Here is a 24,415-nt window from a genome sequence, read left to right on the forward strand (position 1 = left end):
CTCCATGGCTGGCGTTCTCTAAAAACCCAAGTGGCTTATCTGCATTCCCACTCAGGACTGCTCTTTCTTTATTCTCTTCATCCTTTTCTATTTTAAATCAATGAAAAGATTTTTTATTTTTTCTTAATTACAGATTCCTTTCTACCCTTTAGCAGGGGTGAGATGTTGACAGCAGATACGACATCTCTCTAAAGTGTCTTATAACCAGCCAGAATATAGATTTATATAGTATGTCAACTAAAGCCTTGAATAATTATGGAATGAAGGAAGGAAGGGAGTCTCAACACTATAGTATAAATTCTACATAGATTAAATAATATATATGCTGATGTTTTCGTTTTATCCCCATATCTATGCAAGGCTACAATTTTAAATGACTGCATACCAAAATTATAGGAATCAGTGAAAATGTTGCTATTCTTAGCTTTGTGCTAGCAGCACATATATAAAGCAGAAAAAAAATATTATCTCTGCATCAATATGGCTTTGTTAATAAAAAGGCTACAATTTTACAGGTAAACTAGTTCTTCTGTACAAAAAAAGGGGCTTTTGATTTTATTGGATATTTTTTATCTTAAAATTCCTGTGTTCTGGAGCTGTAGTAATTTATAGTAGTATAGATGCCAATATTTTTATTATATACTTTTGACTGTTGCAAGTCTTGTAATACTATGATTTGTACAGTAAAACTGGAGTGTTCGAATATTTGGTAGAAGTTTGGTCCCTTTTCTTTTACTTGAAAAAGCTATCATGACTAATTGAAGTATAGTCCAACTAAAGACTGCATGTCTTAATGATGTGTGCTGTCATCCTGATCACTGTATGTCACTACAAACACACCAACTACGAAGCCAAAGTTTCTTGCTACAAGTTTCCCAGGCAAAGTGACAAGCTTGCTAAAACTTGTGCAAGTTTATAAAAGCACGTTTGGCTACTACTCTTTTCTCATGCTGTTTTCCCCACCTGATACATGCTAGACATTGTTCTTCAAACTCTAGGAAATTTTAAAAGTGCAGATGAAATACTAGAGAAACAGCAAAAGTTTGGAAAGTTGTATCTTTTCTTTGCAGCTAAATCAGTACACCCAAAAGGATATAAACAAGGTACAGCCAACAAGGTACAGGCAACAGTAAGCAAAATAAGACAGGTAGTAAACTGCACAAAATGTAGGTAAATGTAAGACAAGGCCACACATAACACTTGATAACACTGACACAGAAACAGATGTGTTTGTAAATATCAGACAGGTAACATCCAGATTTAAAGGGAAGGGTGGAAATAGAAGAGATCTGATTTATATAATTTTGATGCCATGTGACTACTGTCAGTCACTTGGATCAATGTCCCTTAAGAAAACTATATAGGAAAAAGAAAAGTAACATCATTATATTACAAATGTATCCAGTTCTGAGCTCCTGCAGAAACCTAAATACAGTGTTGGAATAAGGACCTCTAGGATTTTCTTTACAAGGTCTGGAATGAGACCCAAAACAAACAAACAAAAAAGCCCTAATAAATCAGAACTCTGTAAACATCTGAATGCTTAATGCTTTTTAGAATAGTTGAACATACATTTTACTAGATAAGATCCAATTTATCTGAGGGGATTTTGTTATATTAATTTTGTCTTGGGAAAAATAAATCATATATGGAAAAATATTTATTAAGGCTCTTTTGAAGGCTTAATATACTGCACTATTTTATTTTTATTTCACAAGGCTCTCAGCTTCTAGAGGAGAGACAGTATTTGTCTTTTGCACTAGTACAGAATATGTCAACGTATGAAGTTTAATACTAGTGTTGATCATTTTGGATTTCCTCCATATTTCAAATTGTATATAGCTTAGTAACCAACAAGCTACTAAAGTCTATTATTGTAACACACAATTCTTAGAGCATCTAAATGTTCAAGTTGACTTATTTTGTTTTGAAAAAGCAAACTAGAACAAAATCCCTGAAAACTCCAAAATGACGAACATCAGAGTATCCACACATTCCTGATGGTCTGTCACAGTATTTCAAATAAAAAAGGGAAACACGAAAACCTGTTCACTGCATAGGAGTGACATTGATTTATTCGTCTAATTCCAAGGTGCGTTCTTACTGGCTACAGCACCCACCAGAAAAACGAGACACGTACTTTATGAAGCACTTCTTCCTGTAAGTGGACCATACTATTATAACTGTTTTTTTTTTCAAGTTTTGTTAAACTTTAGTTTCTTTTCCCTTTATCTAGGAAGTAACAGTATCCTTATATATTAATTACCCCAATTATCCCAATTACCCCAATAACTCCAATTACCCCAAGCCTTGTAAAGATATTTAATAAACTATTTTGTTCTTTTTTTTTTTCAGTGAAAGTGAGAATAAACACATTAGTCCCCTTAGTAGTAGTTTATTTTTTTAGGTATTATTTACTTTTTAAACACACAATTAAATGCACAACTCCAATCAAGCTATAGGGCTAGTTCAGTTTTCAGAATACAGGCATAAGTTCAAGAAAACTTACATAACTTGTCCAACCACACATTAAGTTTGTAGATCTCTTAATCCTACTGCTTTCACTCTATACGTCTCCTATCAACATGAGTGTGCCAATTTCACAGATACATGGTATCTTGTAAGATTTACCCAGAAGATGTGCTATCATGGAATAAAGTGGAGTTACTGTAAAACAAATCTCATCATAAATCTTTCAGGATCTTATGGGCATTTTTGTGTTAAATTTAAAACTATCTTTTTGTTACTTCCTTCTTGACAATTTTAGCTCTGCTGTCTAGCATTCCTATTTGCTGAAGTTTTTACTGTTTTTTTTCCTTGCCAAGTGCTAGCTCCAAGGTAAGAAGCATAAATGTGTGATTGTTGCACTATTTCCCAAGGAAATAATAGAAGAGGAAACAGAAAAAGGCATATCATGGCATATGACCCTCACGGTAGGGCATATCATTGTACTCCCTACATAAAAATCTGCTATAGAGAAAAGAAGAGACAAACGCAACAAATACAGTCTGAAGGACAAATCCTTAAAGACTCTATTAAACTATATCCTACAATAGGCTAACTATGATGTATTTTGTTAATGCTGTTACAAAGATCTAAAACTTCTGTTCATTTATTATTGCTATTATTACTATTATTATTATTATTATTATGGTAGCACTTGAATAGTGGATTGTGCAACCAAATAATTTTGAATTGAACTAAGCTTGAAAAATATCTTGGATAAAGTATCTTCCCTGCTAAAGCCATCACAAATGTTGCCTTTAAGTTCACTGGACCATGGATTTATAGAAATGCAGTCAACTAGACCAGACAGTACATTGCTGTTTTTATTTAATCTGTTTTAAAATTCAGAGTATCAGTTCCTATATCTGTGCATTAAAACTGTACTTTGTTGCATAACAATGCAAGTTTTATCTCACCTTGTACTATGACTGTCAGTCACTCACACTGAAGAATGTGATTCCCTGTAGGAACCACTGTCCAGACTCCATTACTTATTTTTAGCTAGCAATACTGTTTTTCAAAGAGGATGATGTCAATATTCTTTGGTTTTGCCTTCTGCTTCTATCTTTTTGTTACCTTTTACTACCCAGTAGACAGTGGCTACACTGCTGATTTTGCAGTTACGCTACATCACTTTTATGTCAAATGTTGACATTTTAAGTCCTATCAGAAAAGAGATTCTGTGTTTACTCTGAGGAGATTTGTATTGAACTATGGGCTCAAATAGGAGATATTTTGGAACCAGGGACTCATGCATCACAACTCTCTAAGATACTTAAGGGAACATGGGGAAAGAAAACCTTATTGTTCCTACATACATGTGTGGCGTATGAACTACCAGATGCTTTTTTTTCAACCAGACTGTGAGACAAAAGGTAAAATAGCTCAGAATTACTGGTTGAAATTAGAGTTCTTTCTGTTAAAATATCCAGGCATTACTTCAAGACATCTAAAGTTAGGCAAGATAAATCCCACTCAAATCCGCAGAGTGCAATCTTGACACACTGAAAGGAAAGGCTTTCAGAGTAATGCAGTTTTTTATCGCCTTTCTTGTTCTTCTCTTCTTCCTTCTGTTCTAAAAAGTAGTTGTGACAGAGAGCTAAGTTTACATTTCTATGAGCCACATGATATTTTAAAGAAACAATACTTTGGAATTACCTCTAGACAGAAATAAGAAGTTAAGTGAAACTAAGAATCAGGAGAGTAAATATATTTCGGTTTGCAAAAACTGAAATAGTTTACAGAAAACTCTATAATCTCTTTGTTTACTTGGTACTGGATGCCAGTCTGAGGGAGAATCAACTACAGGCAAGAGTAAATGGGTTTTCCTCTTACATAGGAAAAATGCTAATATCAACAGTATGTGTATGCCAATAACCACCTTGCAAAGAAAGGAATATAATGACCTCTAATTTCATCTAGTCATTGTTCTCAGTAACAGTTATATTTTTCCTATCTGTGTTTTTAATGTTTCTTTATTCATTTATAACATATGCTGTCAAATACTTAATTCTTACTGGCAAGTGCCATTTTTAAAGAAAAGTATTTTAGAAACAGGAAAGTCCTCTCAATTTCCACAAATTCATACTAGCAATGAACAATGAGCATGGTTCTAAAAGTATACTAATAGATAATGGTCATAAGACCTGACTAAATCACAGCTACTGTACAGGGTGTTATTGAGATAGAGCAAATAGAAAGGTTTGCATAAGGGTTGTATAATTAACTATTTCTAGCTTTTAAAGCATTAGCTCCATTTGTTTCTGTAATTTATAGAAACTAGTGTAGAATTATAAACTATATTCCTTTTTAAAACACTGAAAGTATATCACAGAACAACAGTGCATTACCAAAATTGAAGTTATACTAAGCACCCACATTTAGAGGCTCATCAGAGCTACAGAAAGCACTATCAGATAAAGTTTGGGTGCATCCATCCATTGTTATATGTTAACAGATATGTTACTTTAGATAGCAAGAATCATTCATAGTCTTAACTAAAGATGGTAACACAAAAAAATAGCACCCTCATTTGTCAGGATGCCTAGTGAGACAGGAAGCTCTGTAGAGCAACAGCACTGTAAGGATGAATAAATAGCAATAAAGTTGGCTTGTACTGCATGGAAGCTTGCAGATGGTGCATGAATTCATGTCTGTCACCTTTCTGTAATACATTGATTTTTACATATTGCTGCCAGATGGAAAACAGTTTTGTATCTTGAATATAAATCTCCAAGAAATACAGCTTTTTTCAATGTGTTCCCAGTATTTGAAATAAAAGCAAATTTAAAGGCAGGTTTGGGAAGATAAATTAGATTTAAGAATATCTGAGAGAATATAAATTAAATCCTCAAGGGCTTCCTTGTTATAACTCAATTCAAAATATTGGAATTATCTTGTGTGTTCTGTACTTTTTGAGAAAAACAGGAAAGATACCAGACAGACCTCTAAAAGAAAAACTGCATGCCATCTACCAAATATAAAATACACTCTAAGCAGATTTGGAAAAGCTTTCAGCTGAACTGACTTATAGTTTGGCAAAACTTTTGCATAACATTTATCCTTGTTTCAGTACAAATGTGTCTGTCCCACAAGATCAAACCGTAAAAGTACAATGCATGAAGCACAAATGCATTTAATCTTTGCTGAACATCTGTAATTATTCCATGGAAGCACCTTATGGTTCTCCTTGTTTTCAGTGATACCTAAATAGACCTAATATCTAATTTAGATCTTATTGGAACAGACTTTTTGTTTTTCCATGTGTTTTGTTTTAACTACCAATGAACTACAGAATTCCCTTTTGCTTTGTAAGTGCCTACCCATCACATCCAGCTTTCTCTTTTGCCTAGCTGTGGTTCCTAATCCTGGCTGGTATTGCTAAAAAGCATATATTTCTCACAGTGATAAATTGAACTATGTAACTGTAGGGGAGAATGTTTTCCCATTCAGTGATTTCTCACAGTCTGATTTGGTGACAAACTTGAGTTGACTTCTCTCAGGCAGCCTCAAGCATTGCTTTTATGCAGATAATTCTGTGTTTGAACCCATTAGGCTTTTATGACAGTTGTAATCAAATACGATTGGGAAACCTTCTGGCTTACTTGGATCCATACTTACATTGTGCTTTGTGAGGTTGGAAATGTTAGTTGCTATTGCTTGGAGCCAGTCAATACAGTCTTCAGCAGAGAGACACTGAATTATTCCACTGCAAACCCCATCCACAGCAATTACTTGGAACGCATTTTGCCTATAGACATGTCATAACAGATCAGGTCAGAAGAAAATTTCATCTGTTCTAACATACCATCTTAACAATACTTGTAGAAAAGCTTTTCTTTCAACTATAATGAAGGTCAGCCACTGAACACTGATAAATTGCTGGTTTTCCTGCTTTATAAATATCTGACATATTAAAACAACCATGCTAAAAGGTCAGCTCAGACTATATTAAGTTTCTATAGATGGCACAGCTATAAAAAATGTCACAGAATAGCTCCATGGCATCTTAACCAACTGTATGTGACATGAAAGCTAACCAAGTAAAATAGCTGATACATACCACGGAGTTAATAGTTTAATATTATCACTGCAGATCAAAGGGAGGAAAGTATTCATTGGACACTGTACACAACCTTTCATGAAATTCTGTGGAACACACTTTTTCTCAACAACTTCATTTTATTTTTCTAAGACTTTGTTTAAATGTAGTAACATTGTCTGAATACTCCTATTGGCTGCTTTCGGTTATAGAATTTTGATTGCAACTGATACTCTTTTCAAATGCTTATGGAAAGGCTGGAAAATTCAAAATTGACCATACAGAGTTCATGATTTTTCACAGTGTATTTATTGGATCATTAGCAGAATAGAATGGAACTGCAAGGAACATCCATTCATAGAAGTGGTGGCCATCCTGGTGTCCCTACCTAGCGTCATTCTGGCCACTTGTATAATGTTCTGCCATGCATTATAGACTGCCTTACCAGAGCTGAGTGCCAAACAATTACAAAACGAGAAAACTTTCAGATGCCAAACCACTAATAGACCTAATTTCCTCAGTAAATAGCCTTCTTGGCTAACAGCCTTTGGAAGGCTCACAGGTCTCTGGCTTCAGAACCAAAAAAAGCTCAACATTAATCGATCTCCCAAAATAACACATTATGAAGCATATAGAGAATATCAAGTTTCACTGCTGGCATTCTGCTACAATCACATCCATTAGCGATCAATTCATAGTTGAAAATTAGGCACACATCATTCAGATTTTTTAAGAATGGTTCACACAAAGTCAATGTTATTTTCAGTGCAAAACTGAGTGTCACTGATGACAGCTTCTGAAATCTCAAGATAGTTATCCATTCTACAAAGTTATCTTTTACCTCTTAAAACTAGATTCAACTAATATCAAATGTAGAGGTAATATCTATCTTTAGCGTAAAGGTCTCTTTTCTGTCCGTGTCAAGTAAAGGCTTTTCCTTGTCAGGAAGAAAAAAGGAATTAGAGCCATTCCTTTGCTTTGTACAATCCAGACATGAAAGCAAGCTCTGACTGGAGGATAAAGCTTACATATCCTAACATGGATAAGGCTTATATACACTAACATCATCATGCAGAGACCACTGGCTTACCTAAATCTATCACCTAGCTTATCTATTCAGTTGCCTTTTAATCACACAGCTAATGAACTTTCTTCAAAGCCCGAAAGGTACGAAGAGAGAGCTACTACTCAGAAGAGAAAGACTAGCTACTCGATTTCACAACGATTCAGATAGTTTTTGAAGAAGATTTATTTAAAGCTTCTTCAGATGATATAGGTAAGAATTTATTTACTCTAGCTTTTATTTTAAATGGCTATAAAAATAAACAGTAAATTATTTCAGAATAAAATGATAAATAATCCATTACATAAAAAGCACAACACGATACTCAGGTAAACATGCTGATTACCTCTTTTAAATAATAATAAAAAAAAAAAAGCATGATTTTCAGGATTTTCTTTTTGTCTCCTCAGCCTGTTGTAAAACACAGTAGAATTCCAAGGAATCTACTAATGTGTGACATTAACCTACACAAATGTAGAAAATCCAGGATGTTTTAGATTCCCTGGATTTAATCCTGATGCACAGAATTGCCTTACACTATAAAACCTGTGAATCTGATACATTCAGGGCCTATCAAATCTATTATTCCCACATATTTGATCTGCACATGCACAACAAGAACACTTGTCCAGGATGCTCTTGTCCAAGAGTCAAGAAGCCTGGATTACAAAATGCATGATATCTGTGAATGTGTCTGAGCAGTAGATATTTTTAGTCTTAAATTATTTTAAAGATATTTTCTAGCATTAGTTACTAGCCAACTCCATACCACCACACGAATGTAAAAAAAAATATATATATATATATATATATATATATATAAAATACATACTTAGTTTTAAATAAAAAAATACTTGATTAATAAATCATACTACAGCAAAAATAGTTAAGCTTAGATGACTTTTTATTCAGATATACATCTCACATTCTGTGCTTTCTGGTACTCAAGAGTTGCATTCGGAATTAATAAACTTTCTAAGATTAGCTTGAATACCTTCCAGAATTTTACATGAATACCCTATGGAATTCATGTATCTCAAGCATTCTATTAAAAAAAATAGAGTATGATTATGAGGAATAATAATGCATGTGATAATGACAGTAAGTATTTCTGTGTCAATATTTACAAAGTCCAAAACATAACAAGTTATTACATAACATGCTTTCTGTATTGAGAACAACCTTGTAAACACTAACTACAGAAAACTTAATGAATTAATTTCCATTTTGTATTGTTTTCCTTAATATTATTTTCAATATCCTTTCCTTAATATTGCTCTTTAATTGCTCTTTAGTCTTTCTGTTTGCAGTTCCTTTTAAAAATTATCTACCTTTCTCTGATAGTAGATTTTGAGGAGTCCTATTCTAAAGTTCTTACACTAATTAAAAACACCCTTATAGCCTGTCTTGCTAGCAACATAAAATGTTGTTTCTATGTTTTTTAAAGCAAAATCCATTATTCCCTCACTGTCAAACTGCAGTACATTTACTCCTTCACGTTATATAATATAAGAGGATAAAAGGAGAACATTAACATAGTTATTCAAGGCATGAATGTGAATTTAGATGGGCTGTATAGTACCAATACACTTGTAAATGTTTTCTGGAAATGGGAATCTCAAGCATATTAATGTCTAAAAATAAAATTTCTCTCTAATGTACAAGTTCTATAATGTGCAAATGAAGTTTGTGTTTTATTGATATAGAAACAGAATTTCAAAGCCCTGAATCTATGAATAGGTGAATATATCCTAATTTTCCATGTGAGTAGTTCCATTCAGTGGTATGTCTTATCTGAAGCACACAGCAGAAAAGATCTCAAATTTGACTATTAACATTCCGGCCCTGTATGCTTCACACTCCTGATTATTTCCCTTTTAACAACTGCTAAACGCTGAGCTGATGGTTTTCATAAAGCTTAATAGAGTAACTTCTGCATCTGTGCTGTCTATACCCTGCTTCCTTTCAGTACAGCCAGTATACTCCCTGTATAGCCAGTATAGCCCTCCGCTCACACCTTGACTCCCTGAGCCAAACGCTGTTTGTGAATAGATCAGGGATTGTGTAGCCAAGCAAATACGATTTTGCTATCACTCATCAAAAGTTGCAGGCATTTTATTGAAGCTACAGTGCAGGGTCTCAGGACTTCTCCAGGACTGCCTTGTCCCGGGCTGGTTATAACTTAACAGTCATCTAATGGTGAAGTGACACTGTCTAACCTGTTTTGATTTAAGCTCTGTGAATATGTTAGGGAAAAGCCTGGCAAACAGGTGGTGAATTTGTAACAAGCGATAGCCCTGAGTGTTGGGGAGGCTTTTCTGCAAACTTTAGCTGAGAATTAATAAGAAGGAAACATGCTGTGATAAAATAACCCCTAGCTAACCCAAAACTGAGGCTGAAGAATGTACCCACACCATCTCATCTTTAAGAAATACCACAGTCTTTGTGGGAAAGCTCTGAAGACATTGGAGAGTCAACATAAACCAACCTCTTGAGGAAGATGGTAACAGGTTACTGTAGGACTTAGAGCAACAGTGGAAGGGTGAGGATACTAGGAATGCTTTTTTTTGCCTAATCTTGGCAGAAATATAAATAAGGCTTTTCTGTATTAATTAGATAACTTGGACTATTAAACTGTTAAACTATTAGACTGTTAAAACATTATTCTTGTATAGTCTTAGCTCCATAAACAGCATGATCCCTTTTGCTTATAATGAGATTTTGATAGTAACACTTATACTACCGGCTGTTTTAGTAGCAATATTACAAGAGCAAATGGACGAAATATAGGCCTGCTTGTGGGGAAACTTGCAGGGAAAAAATGGTGTTTACTGGCGAATACATGTGATTCAGTGCTCTGCAGCTGGTATGTGTGTTTGCATGGAGGAACAGGAAACTTTGAACCATCAATGTCTGATGACAGGATAGGATGTAACATAATTCAATATTTTTCCCAGATTCAAACATCAGAGTTAAAAAAAGAATGGCTGGAAGACATGATAGCTATACAATAAAGTCAGTGTTTATTACAATCAACCTCACAATTAATAAGTCCTAACTCCTATGTGCTTAACTTAAGAGTAAACCTTTCTAATTGGTAGAGATAGTAGAGATAGAAATAATGGAGCAAAATACTCGGTAGCTATACACAGCTGTTCTTTCGTTAATGACCTGGAAGTTGGAACTTATAGAGGTTGTTACTATAAAAACTTCATTTATATATACATATGCATATGCATATATGTATGTATATTTGTATGTGTATATATATGCATATGCATATGTATATATAAATGAAGTTTTTATAGTAACAACTATATATATACACACACACACACATATATATAAATGTTTAATTTGTAACATCTAATATTTATAGGATCTACCTATACTGCAACACATGGGCAGCATTTTGGAGCTTTTCTCAATTGCGTTTGGATATGTCACAGAATTTGTAAGAGCTTCATTTCTCTCCACCTTCCAGGAGACAATGAGGTCATATACATATGTATGTATATGTATATGTACGCATATATGGTGAAATTAATTAATACAATACTTAAGTATTTAGATCTCTTAATAATTATGATCTTATTTATATACCTTGCCTTGTTGGATTTTGTAGTACTTTCATTTCATTTTAAATGCATAACACTTGAAAAATAGCAATAATTCCAAAATATTCTTGTCTTCCATTCTGATTTCTATTAAGATTACTCTGATAACAATGGATTTACTAGAGAAATATTGAGTTAAACAATGACAAGCTGTAGGATCATATGATGCAATAAATCTAAAGCAGACTATGAGCTGCAGACAACTTTCACAGTGATTGGGAGATAAAATGGCAGTGAAATTCAATGTTAACACATGCAAAGTAATACACAAGGGAAAAAATAACCTAAGCTATATATCAGCAATGAAGAGCTCTACTATAGCTATTAACATTCAAGAAAGAGATGCAAGAGTTACTAGAAACAGTTCTCTGAAAACCATCAGCTCAGTGCTCAGTGTCAGTCAGAACACAGCAGGTTATTAAGAAGCATTAGAAAAAGAACAGAGAATAAAATGGAAAACGTTATTATGCCTTTATATGAATCAGGAGGGATCCTGCTTATATTTCCCATTACCTTATATAATAGAGGATATATTAGAATTAGGAAAGGAACAGAGAAGGTAACAAGGATAATCAGAGCTCTCTAAAAGGAGGTAACAACAAGGATCGTTCATGTAGGAAAACACAAGACAGAGATTTTGAACTGTAAAAAGGTCCATCGAAAACGCTTATGTAGTATCTCTCATGAAAAAGGGTCCAGGCACTGGGTCCACTGTGCTCCTCCTCCTCAGGGTCCAGCTGCTGATAGTCGAGGCTAGCTTGTCCGCAGCCTGGCTGCAGGACCTGGGCTTGGGCCACTGTGAAAGAGCTGTGGGCACCACCGCTTGCCAGCTCAGGCTGCCGTCACGCTCCTCGCCCAGTTTTCACCGCAGTCCTGCTTGCGTCTGCACACATAACCGTCTGATTCAGGCCCCACCTGCAGACTGCCCTTCTGGCTCAACCTCGGACTTGCCTTATCTCTTGCATGATGCCCGAGGCTGCCCCCGAGGCTGCCCTGCTCCCTCAGGAGCAGTGGGTCGGACCCCTGTCCATGAGGACATCGCCTTATCTGGCCTCGCTGGCATGCGCCACACCTGGCTGCTCTTCCCTTGGGGAGCAGCTGGCCCTTGCTGCTCCCTAACAGCGAGGTTTTTTCCCCCAGGGAAAACACCAGGCGAGAGATTTAACACAAACGAAAGAAAACGCTTTTTAAAAACACGACATAATTACATTGTAGAGCTCAACATCATAGCACGTTGCGAAGGCCAAAAGAAGAAGCTTTTGAGGACAGAACCATCAGTAGTTATTAGATATGATGACCTAAGTGCATGTGCAGACTGAGAGAGCTGCTGACCACCGAGTGCAAGTAGGAAGATCACATACCTTTCCCACATATCCAGTCCTGGCTGACATGAAAGCAGAGTACAGGGCTCCAGAGATGGAGCTATGAGGACCATTAAGACATTTCCCATGTCCTGCATCTCCGACACTATGGTGGAGCTAATAATGCCATTCCTCTAAAAAGACAGATTCCTAAGAATTGTTACTTTGCACCAAGAAGTCAATAGTTTCAACGTTCTGAACTTCTTTACCTGCACAAATCTGATCCTGGGATGTATTGGGAAAAACGTGAATGAAGAAGTGGAATTAATCGGAGATCGCACCACCTTTTTTCCCACCTAAGTCCTGGGGATGCTGGCCACGAGGAACATGATAATGTATCCTGAAAAACATTTAAAAGGTCCTTCTCAGTTTTTGGTCTTCATTGTAAGTTCTCAGCAGATTTGAAGAGAGAGAGATTTCAAAGACTTCATGTTTTATTTAGCATAGTCTTCACTTTCCCCAAATCCTTTTGTATCAGCTTTAGCTAGCACTGGAGTTTTTCACAAAAAAAGCAAACCTGTATTAACCTAAACCTATCAATATGCTTAGAGGAAGCATGAGGAACAGTATCGTAAAAACCTAGAGAAAACAATTTGTATCATTTTATTGAGATGACTAGTGAGGAATAAAAATGAATATTTACTACAGATCACATTATCAGATACTATTTTTTTCATTTGTATTTAGGATACAGTTTTTCACTAAAGTATTCCCTATATAATCCTAATTCATTTCCTTCCTGTGGCCCCATACATATTTACATACACCTGTCTATGCTATTAAATTCACATCAAAGCCTGGTGCTTGTGAATGTAATTTATCCCATACGTTGTAAGTTGCTTATGCAAACTTATGTGCTTATGAATCAATATTTGAAGTTGACCTATTTACACAAGGCATTGTTCATAATAAAATTCAACTTAAACATGCCTTCATCATATCTATGAAGAACGAGTATTTAAATATCCACAGCCTAATTGCACCAGTGGTTTTTAATGAATGTAGACACTAGATTTGAGTGAGAAATGCTTTTAGAGTAAAATGGTTAAAATTTATATAAATAAAGCGCCCCCAAAACCTAACACCTTTTCCACAAAGTCATATATAAAACAATGCTGGTCAAGATGTTATTTCTTGAAGAAGCATGCATCTCACATGGAATATCTGAAATGTATCGGTAAAATTATAGTTGCTGTACTTCTCCTTTTTCTCAGGCTCCGTTTTTTTTCTTACCTGTATCTTCTGTAAAATAGATGTTTTATATATATACGTGTGTGTGTCTGTATATATATATATATATGTATATATATGTATCTTATGATGTGATTTTCTATGAAGATATATGGAGTTCTATGATCTATGGGGTGCTGAGATCTATGGAATCTAAGTTGAACTTTATTTTTACATATATGTTCATATATCTTTTATATATATAAAATAAAACAAAAAGACTTTTTTTGTAGAGATAAGATCATTACAAACAATAATCTAGCTGAATAGCAGCGTTTGCGTAAGTAGATTCACATTCTTGAAACACTGAATCTCTAGTGAAATGTTGCATAGTTTCAGTCCAAATGAATAAATGATTAGGCAGAGAACCTAAGCTAGGACATTTTTCTGAATAATGTCTTGAATTTTAAGTGTTCTGTCTGCTTCTAGAAACCTTTTTTCCACTTTGATTAAACTTAAGGAAAATGTTGAAATGCAGCAATAGCTTCAGATGTAAACTGTAGGTTTAGATTCAGCTGCAACACTAATCATAACCTCACATTTAGCTTTCCTAACCCTATGAGTTGTTGAAAAAAAAAAAAAAAAAAAAAACTCATCTACTCCAAGTTTTTCTGAGTTAGAATTCTCCTTCATGTGAATTATTAAGGCTATAAGATAAGACACAGACTATGACCATGAACCATAACGTATTCTTCAGAATCTCCTGGGAAAAAGGAAGGACCATAATTTAGGAGTTGTACATAATTTAGGAATTATGGATTATGTTTTGGAACATAGGGCTCATCTGGTTTTATGAAACATCCATTCCCCATTAAAAGGTCATATCTGAGGTAGGTCCCACACTCTGGTCTTCACTAGAAAAATTCAATTTAGGGATCACATGAATTACAGACTCATAATACCTAATTATATTATTGTAACTGAAAGAAAAAGATTTATGTTTCAGTAAATTAGTAAACCAATTCAAATAGAAACTGTAGCTAATTTACATCAGTTTTGTCACTGAATTCCATAAAATTCATAAATGTAAGCATGATTTTTATCCTAAAAGCAAAATTAGAATTGAGGTAGCTAACAGGAAAAGCTTCAACAACCTTTTTGCATACATACATTGGCCATTGAGATAAGTCAAGAAATGCAACTTCTGATGTTGTTGCATTTTTAATATTTTTATTAGTATTATCTGCCATGATTCTACTGTTTTTATCCCATTTTTATGCATTCTAGCTCCTAGACTTAAGTAGACTTAAATCTTAATGATTTCAGAATATAGTAAGATTTAAAATCTTTGCTATTGACTTTTGAGTGTCTGGTTTTCCTTTGTAAAAGTTTGCTTCTTAAATAGAATAGTAGGATAAGCTAGAATTTAGAAATGGTTAGGTCTACTGAACAATTCTAACATTTCTGGGTTTTTATATATCTGTAACATATATGCTGTTTATTGGCTTATTTAATCAGTGCTTTTTATTTCATATAAGTGTTTTCATCCATCGCACAGAGGCTTTTTACATACCAAAAGCCTCTTTAGAGCTATATAAAATAACAGAAATTTTGTATTTCCTCAGAAAATTGTTAATAGCCATTTTTTGCACTGCAAAGGCAATAAAAGTATCTATTCCTAAAAATCTGAATATAGATCTGCATGTAGAATTTCATCCTAAAGGGACTTTCCTCTACAATGTTATCATTCTTTAGTAGTATTTATAATACTAGCTACTAAAAGTAAAATGCATAAGCCTTAAAAATAGGCAAAAACATACACCTCAGTAATCTCCATTCCAAGAAAATGAAAGGCATATTCTTTTTTTATTGGAAGTTGAATGAAGTTTTACCAAAAAATGTAAGTAGTATTTTAAATAAACATCTTGGAAAAAATGTTCTGAAAACATTTTTTTGTCATTTTAAAATTTATCTAATTTAAGTTCCTATGCTATCCAAATACAGCTAGAAGAACAAACTTTTGTAAAATCCCTATTGCTCAGATAACAATAGTAATCACATCTATCAGAGCATAATCTCAGCTGGTCTGATTTGTCATAGTTTAATTTCTTAGCCATAATATCCGGCAACTCTTTTTGCCCTCTATGGAACCGGCTATCTGTCTCCAGTATTAATTAGAGCTCCTTCTATGTTGCTGTCTTTTATTAGTTATTTCCACTTCATTACCATGGTGCTATTTTTCTATAAAATCACATCAAGGAAATGTAAGCTCTTACCGTATTGTTAGGATGGTAGTTGAGATGCAAACCACTGTCACACAGTGGGGAAGATGTGCCGCTGCTTTGGTCACTGGGGGCACCTAATACAAATATGAATACAGAGAAAATTTTTCATTAATCTAGAATGTTATAGTTCAAGTTTTTGTGTGTGTATGTATATTCCTTCTCCCCACCTTTAAGTTTTGTCTGACATTAATATGTTTTCTCTGTTCAGCCCCATATTGTAAGTCAACATCCTAACCTCAAATCTCTAAAGCTGCCAATATCTATCTTAAGGTTTGAGTGGAGTTTACTTTGAATCAAGAAACCCTTCCTTGGTGCTTTGCTAAACATATGTCAATACTCTGCTAGGTATGGAAGATGAAACAAAAGGTTTTGTAAAAAGGAAAGTGTGCACTTTCTCACTTGTTCTTCACTGGAAGGAACTAGTGAGACAATACCGTTGTTATATGCTAAGAATTTTACAGTTCCAGATGTTCTTGCAACAGTTTAGGAAATCATAGTGTTACATTTGACGCATAACATATGATAGTTCCTATTCAAATGCATGCTTGTGTCCATTACTCTGTACTCTATATAGGATACTACATCTTTCATTAAAGAGGCAAGGAGCTATTGGGATATATTTTTATTTAAGAGTACAAAAATATTCTGGTGTTCTAAATTTTCTCTAGTCTTACTAAAATATGGTATGTGGGCAAAAGATAAAGACACTATTTCTACAAATGATTGTATAAGAAGATTATTTTTTTTAACTCTGAGTTCTACGAACTTAAAATTGAAAGCTAAATAGTATTCAAATAAAATACTTATAACTTCCTTACTTAAAAGTTAAGCAATTAGCTTTACCCTTTTGGGAGATGTAAGCAGAAAGAAAATAGGTAGCACTAAAGTCTGAGGCCCACACATGCGTAGATGTTTAGGTACGCTGCAACTGTCTATAATTATGCACTCACACTTATAATGTAATATAATTAAGGGAAGGCAGCTGTCTCCACATGTTTCTCATGGGGCTAGTTGACTAAAACTCTGTTGGACTTAAACAAAATACTAAACAGCTAGATTAATTTATTTTTAGGTACAGAGACACCTCTACCAAAGCCTCTGATTGAATTTTAAATCGAGAAGTTAAGCCTTCCAAATATACAATCTTATTTTCATATGAAAAAAATCTTCCAAATTAAAATGTTCTCTGATGATGTCTGAAAACACTTTTTAAATACACTGCATCTGAAAGTAAGCTACTGTAAATTTACAGAACTGCATTGACTTAAGTGCAACTTTGCTGATTCACATCAACCGAGTGCGTGGTGGTTGGTCTGTCAAGCAAAGATAATAATCTTTTGCTTTAGGTGAATGTTAATACAGGACCTGGCAGATCATGCAGCTCATATTCAAGTCAACACCGGATGAAAAAGCTGCTGTCAATCACTCTCAACACACAGTAGGTTCAGAAATTGTAAGCCTTCCCATGTGCATAGAACAGAGTTTTCTTCTGGCCAAGTAATGAAGGCTTACATGCACAATCTTCATTCAGCGGCAGTTTGAGAAAAGCAGGTGCTCTTTTCAGGAAGGATACTGTTAGGGTCACTTCTTCCCCTGCATTGCGGAGGACCTGAACCTGCAGGGGGAATACAGACAGGCACACAACTTTCACATACCAGACCATAACTACTTTGCAACTCATTGCAATGATGTATTTTTACAGGAGAAAGTAAGAAGAAAGCTTGCTATGTGCTTATCTGTTGTGCCTCGTCACAAGCCGGTGACAGTGGTAGGGAAACTGGCCTCCTAATTAGCGCTGGCTGGTGCTATGACTGCTCCCTGACCTTGTTCAGCTGCATGCTTCCCTTTCTCTATGTTCTAACATCATACCAGTCTGTATGTATTAAAAAAAAATGTTTTTTTTTTTGGCCAAGCTTATATCACAAATGTCCTACCAAAACAATAGCAGTACTTTCCACAGCTGTGCTATAATCCTATGGACATGTCTTTCCAATAGCTGAATAGTTAAATTTGGCCAAAATTCTACAGCAAGGGTTGTAAACCTAACCTTCCTGACAGCCACAGAGGAAAAGTACCTATTGTAAGCCTTAAGTCTTTGATAACTGTGAGCTTATCACAGGGTAGTTTGCATTTCTGAGTAGGAACACAAGCAAATCACCTATTCACCTACAAGTGCTCTTAGACCTCCTGTAGTCTCCTACAATTGCACCTGCTGTTCTTGTTCCCATCTTTAGTGTGTCTGAGAAATACTGCAAACCACACAGTGCTGAAGGGGACCTCCAGGCACCACCCCAGAGAGGCACAGCAGAGCCACAAGAGCACCTAAGCAAAACGTTGTACTTTCAAGCAGAGACTTAACATTGAAATCCCTTTATAGCAAGAGAGTGAAGACATGTCAGGTCACATAAATTGTGGGTTTCAGCAAACAAATATCTTCGATCCTTCTTGCTTTATTACCCAGAAATTCTTAAAGGGTCAGTTTCACCTGATCCTAGAAAGACTGATGATTGCACCATGCTCCTCCTCTAGCGACTGCACTTCTGGTGTGAAGTGCTGGAGAAATGTTTGGATGGCTATAAAAGAAGCTATAACATACCAGGCAAATTTCTTGAACTAGCACATGTTTGTCCCATTTCTGCTATGTTTTCATGGTATTTGAATAACATACAAGTAACTTTTCTCTCATGCTGCTTCTTCTGAGAAAGCCTAGTAAATCAATTTATGGAGGATTACTGTTACACAGCAATATATAGGAACAAGCATATTGATAACCCATTCTGATTTAATTGCATGCAATTATACTGGGATGCTTTCAAGTGGAGTTATTCCAGTATGTTAAGCTAATTTAAAGTAATTCTTCAAGAAAAATGTAAACTTTGATTCATACAAAATGCTCCCCATGCCACACTATAGAGTTGCTATAGAATAGTAACAATCTGATGACAGCATATTTGATTATGTATCTGAAATCCATTCTGAATTTTTAGGTTCTTTACTGTTTCTTTAAGATAACACAGTGGTTGTCAAACTATACTTTGCAACACAGTGTGTATATTTATATGAATGTGTGTGTAAATAAACACCTTTTAAGATATGTACAAATAAGTGGACAACATCTGTGAAAGAAGCTGAGTCAGTAAACTTTGCCCTTGATTTTTTCTTCTTCCAAGATTTAAATAAGCCACAAGTCTAGGTGATTTCATTTGATAACATTGTTCCATTAACGCTAGAAGTTGCCATAAGCAGTCTACTATGACCCTTTTCTCTTAACTCTCTCTCTCTCTCTCTCAAAACCTCTTTATCTCATACGAGAAAAAATTTAAGCTGGTTCACAATTTAGTTGAATTCAGCCACACTTATTTCACTAAAGTATATTTTGGAGTATATGAAGTGTATAATCCAAAAACTGAATGGATTTTTATCTGCAGAATAATTACATTTAAAAGGACTAAAAACAAAAAAAACCCACCCTACTTAATTATTATGACCAAGAAGACACATGAGCCCTCAATTCCATTTCATTTACTTGCTAGTTATTATCAAAATCATTCTAGGAAATAATTCTAATAGAAGAAAATGAGATTTTAAATTAAGTTAATTAATTAATCTTTTCAAGCTCTCTGTTAAAAAGTTTATTTTTATTTTAAATAAAAAGATGAATAATCACTGACCTGTTTTCAATCAAGCATGACTTACAGGATTCATTTACCTTGTGTTCACATTCCTTCTTAGATTTCATGTACCATGCCACACTGTCACTTCTCCGTGTAGAAAAAGAATGAGGTATAATAGGAAATCTACTCTTACCAAGGAATGTTTTTATGGTATACCAGGGAAGCTCATGCTCATGAAAGGGAAATTAACTGATATTTACAATAAAAAAAAAAGATAATATAACAGTCAAAAGTAATTTGACTTGTTGTTATGGACAGTTATGTCTCCACATTATGGAAAAAGTAAATGTTGAAAACAACAACAGTCAAGTAGCCTGACTGGAAAATAAAATTCAGGTACGAATTCCTAGACCTTTACAGGTATGAATGGAATATTCTCCCAACAGTCTGAGTGTCTGATATATTAATTCTTTCTTCTCTCTCTCTCATTGCCTCCCACTAATTTAGATGAAAACTTTGTAGTGCTATGGTAAAATGAGGACTGCACGCAAATGTAGTGCTTGTTCAGACTTGCAAAATGTGTGTTGATGAAAAATGAATATATTTGTTCAAGGATATCCATGTTTATTTGAAGAATTGATACCATATTTCATGAGCAAGGCAATGATGAGTGCTTACCACTAAACCCACTTCAAGGACAGACTGAAGAAATTGGTTGTTAATGATAGCATGATTTTTAGATAAATAAATAGATAGATATCTGTTCAACCATCCTGCTTTCTTAGTTAAGAGAGGGAAAAAAAACCTCTCACATTTAATCTGTATACATTGCCAATCAGACACTATTACTGACAATGTATGTGTCGGAAATTTATTGCAGTCATAATTCAAGAAATATTTCAAGTTTTCTTTTAACGTAGGGGGGAAGTAGACTTGTCAAAATTCTTTATACAGCCTTTATAGAATTACAGTATAGTCTCTGTTTTATAAGGAAACTTAAAGCTAAGTTGATCAGAGTAGCTAACTATTCTGATTTTTACCAGTGCCTGTTATATATAATACATAGCATAAAAAATGACTAAGGACTAAAAAGCTAAGGATTATTTTCTATATCCTGCAAAAATAAAATATAATAAAATAAAATAAAGCTATATTAATAAATTACAGTCATTGAGAAAACTTTCAGGATTTTTCTGATTTGGCAATGTTTACTTGTATAATTATCTTAAATTTCTGATGTTTTAGTGTACAAATTTTTAAAAAGGTATTCTGCCGGGCTCCCATTCCAGGAGAGGGGTTTATTGCAGAAGGCTGAACAGTGGCATTAAAGTGGTACCATCTTTTGTCAGAAAATTAAAAAAAACCACCATTTTTTTATTCTATAAAACCATTGGTACTTTCAAAAATAATTTTTACTAGGGACAGTGCTTACAATTGCTGACTGCTCGCTGATTTCCTGTACCAATCACTTCCTTTTGTCAAATAAAGACTGTAACAGAATTTTTTTTTCTTTAATTATGAAGGTTTATGAGACTAAGTTGTAATGTTAATTCAAATCTACTAAAAAAAATCTCAGTCCTCTGGATAAGGCACATTATGAGTTTTTCAAGCACTGTTACAGGTCTGCACAGCACAAGATATGTCATTTAATTATTTAGCTTCTAGTCATTAATTTGTTGAGTATAATAAGCAGTGTCTAATGAAGACAGGGAGAAGTTGGAACACAAAGCAGCTCATCAACATCTCATCAACACCATGGCAATAACCACTCCTAGCCTCCTTATAAAATTCGTATTATTGTCCTAACATAGCTCTGTGGATCTACTAGGTCTGTTATTTATAATTGCTCTGCACAAGCCTTTTAAAGGATAGGACTTAGACTGCAATTTTCAAGGCCTGATTAAAAGGGTGACTGAACTTAAAGTAAGTTTTTATCTCCTTGTCCTTTGTACCAGTAGTTCACTGATCACATTTCTAGTGAAAATGATCCAGATCCAACACTAGAGAAACCAGTACTTTGTATGTCTCATTTAATCTAGCTGCTTACCTGATGAATTCAGTGAGTCCATGATGAATTGCTTTCTTTTAAAACAAAAGGGGCTATTTTAAGAAATGGTACTCCTATAATAATTGCACGGTCAAATTTCCAAAGACAATATGAGCCACAAACAGCAATCCATATCAGTCCTGGGACTAAATCAGAGCCTTATCCCCACTCTGTATAAAAAGCTTTTCAATATTAATGAATTATAGCTGTATGAGTATGTAACTTCCAGTTCATCGCTGCTAAAAGGAAAAAAACAGGCATGAAAAAGACGTTTTCATTTTTTTCTGTCTAAATTTGTATGAAATCAAAATATTTTGAAAAATATTTTGAAAAGATGTAATTTGATCCAACTTCTAAAGGAAATTTAGAAGGAAAATTAATTCTGAATAAAGGTGGACATTATTTCAAAAAATTTCAAAATAAACACACAGCAGCTTCTAAATTGGGACTCTTTTTCATCATATGCGAACTGTTGGGTGAACTTGAGATAAACTTATATGGCTAAATCCATGGAATCTTTTCCCGACAAATATTTCCACTGGAAGATATAACTCGGTAGCAGACCTAGCATTCCTAAGACCTAACAAGATGACATTCTGCCAAAGAAGTTATGGAAATGCCCCTTTGGAAGAGGCCTGTATGCATTTCACCTGATGATTTAGGAAACACTGCATTCTTGGTTGCAGAAAACGCATGAGCAGACACCATTAAACAGATTTTCTCCTTCTCTAGAACACTCAAAGGTAATATCATGTTTTATTTCTAGGGGTTGTACTGAATACTCGAGAGGTAATTTTTTTCTATAAACTCCTACATTTTGGGTGTATTAATTCACCTGACTATGCCAGGTTTTCACTTTAATAGTTAATAATGAATAGTAGTAATATTTAGTGTGTTAATACAGTTATTCTATGAATTACATAAACAAAAGCAATTTAGTATTGCTAATACTATTGCTGTTATTAATGGATTTTGTTTTATTTTTTATTTCCTCTAATGCGCAATACTGCCCCTAAATTCCAGGTACTGTTTTAGATATCATATTTTTTTTGTTTTTATGTAGTTATTTGATGTGAGAAGAACTATCATTAAACACTATCATCAAACACTATCATCAAACTTTCTAAAACAAAGTAGAAATTTACTACCAGGGGATCAAGAATTAATTTACTTCTGCTGCAAAGTACATTATATAAATGTATATAATGCATCTTTATGACTGAGGTGAGACAAGCAGTTGTTTTCCTATGAAGCAGTAGCTGTGCTAAATATTAGAGTTAGAAGTTCTGAAGCAACAGTGTTTATATTTGTATTAAATTAATTGTAATGACTGCAAAGGGTCAGTTTGAAGGGGTGAATTTTATGATGGTGTGTGATAATACCAAATAAAATTGCTATATAATAATAATAATACTGATCTGAATTTTCAATAGTTTCTGTAATGATATTACCCTTTAATTTTATAAAAAACATTTGAAGTCCTAGTTCAAGAAAACATCTGCATATGTGCTGAAGCCTTTCTCAGTATATTCAGGAAAGCACTGAATCATGACATTTCTCTGATTTCAATTAGTATTCTTTCCTGAATAAGCTATAAACCTACTCTTAAATTACAAGTAAAATTTACCCACCAATAAAGTGGTAAAGACTAAAAGAGAAGACTCATATATTCCCCAAGATTTGCAGGCCTCCTGAACTGGAGTAAATTCCACTCCATATTGAACTTAAAACAAAATCCATTTCTTTAATGAATACTTTGAGTTATACACATCTGAAAAATAAAACAGAAGATACCTTCCTAGCCACTGTGCAGAGTTACACAGTATACTTTTCATCATCAACTCTGTAAGTAGATAACAGAATATTCATTGTGGTACACTGTCATAAAGGCTCAAGGTTAAAGGTTCAAGGCAAATACAGAAGTGCCTTGAAATGTATTTACTTTCAGATTCCTGTGATCTAATATTTATCACAATATATGCCAACAACAGAAGTTAATCTTCTATAAAATAGAATAAAATACAATAGTTAAAATAAATTCTATTTTATTAAATAGAATAAAATATAACAGCTAAAACTGTCACAGCTTTTCATCCTTTTCAGAAAATTTCTTATTGACTGACACAGCAAACTAAAAGACTATTTTATAATAGCAGTTTTACTCAGTCAGAAGAGCTGAAAATGTACTTTGATTTTACCATAAGTGTAGTTTTTTAACTTTTTGCTGTCTGGTTCCAAAACCTCTGTTAGATACTTCAAACCAAACCAAATAAGTTGTCCACTGAAACCAGGAGCTTCTTCAAACAAGGCTATAGGAAATGCAGGGCAGAATGGTGCATGAGACACGGCTGCAGGAAGACATGCTCTGCTATTCCGAACCCTCTACTGCATGCGTCTTTCTCCAGGCAATCTTTTAAAAGACGGCCGGACGCTAACGTTGTATTGGTAGGACCTGATTCAAGGTAGCACTTACTCTGTGAACCCTCCAGTTATGAAAACACTATATAAAGGATCATTTCGGAACAATACACACGAAGACTCAGGACTTGATGCCTTTTGGCAAGTCCCATCAGAATGACCATTTAGAAATAGGATTATTCCTAATTATGTCACAGCATTCATTTGAGCTAGACCATCAGGTGTCCTCTCAGACGCAGAATGTCATACAGTTGTCTTCTGGCTTCTGCCATTGATCTTTGCCCTACCTATTT

The 24,415-nt window shown here is 34.4% G+C and overlaps 1 protein-coding gene across 2 annotated transcripts in view; it reads right to left on the reverse strand.

Annotated features, from left to right (window-relative positions):
• The window catches only part of SNTG1 (syntrophin gamma 1), a 156,912-nt gene that overhangs the window by 85,473 nt on the left and 47,024 nt on the right, over positions 1–24,415 (reverse strand). For both annotated transcript variants that reach the window (XM_062568243.1, XM_062568242.1), the window contains exons 7-10: positions 17,556–17,658; positions 16,035–16,117; positions 12,798–12,928; positions 6,127–6,256 (exon numbers count right to left, since the gene is read on the reverse strand). In XM_062568243.1, the coding sequence (XP_062424227.1) occupies positions 6,127–6,256; positions 12,798–12,928; positions 16,035–16,117; positions 17,556–17,658 (447 nt within the window). The remainder of the gene's footprint in view (positions 1–6,126; positions 6,257–12,797; positions 12,929–16,034; positions 16,118–17,555; positions 17,659–24,415) is intronic.

This window comes from Rhea pennata, chromosome 2 (genome assembly GCF_028389875.1).
Source record: "Rhea pennata isolate bPtePen1 chromosome 2, bPtePen1.pri, whole genome shotgun sequence".
Lineage (NCBI taxonomy): Eukaryota > Metazoa > Chordata > Aves > Rheiformes > Rheidae > Rhea > Rhea pennata.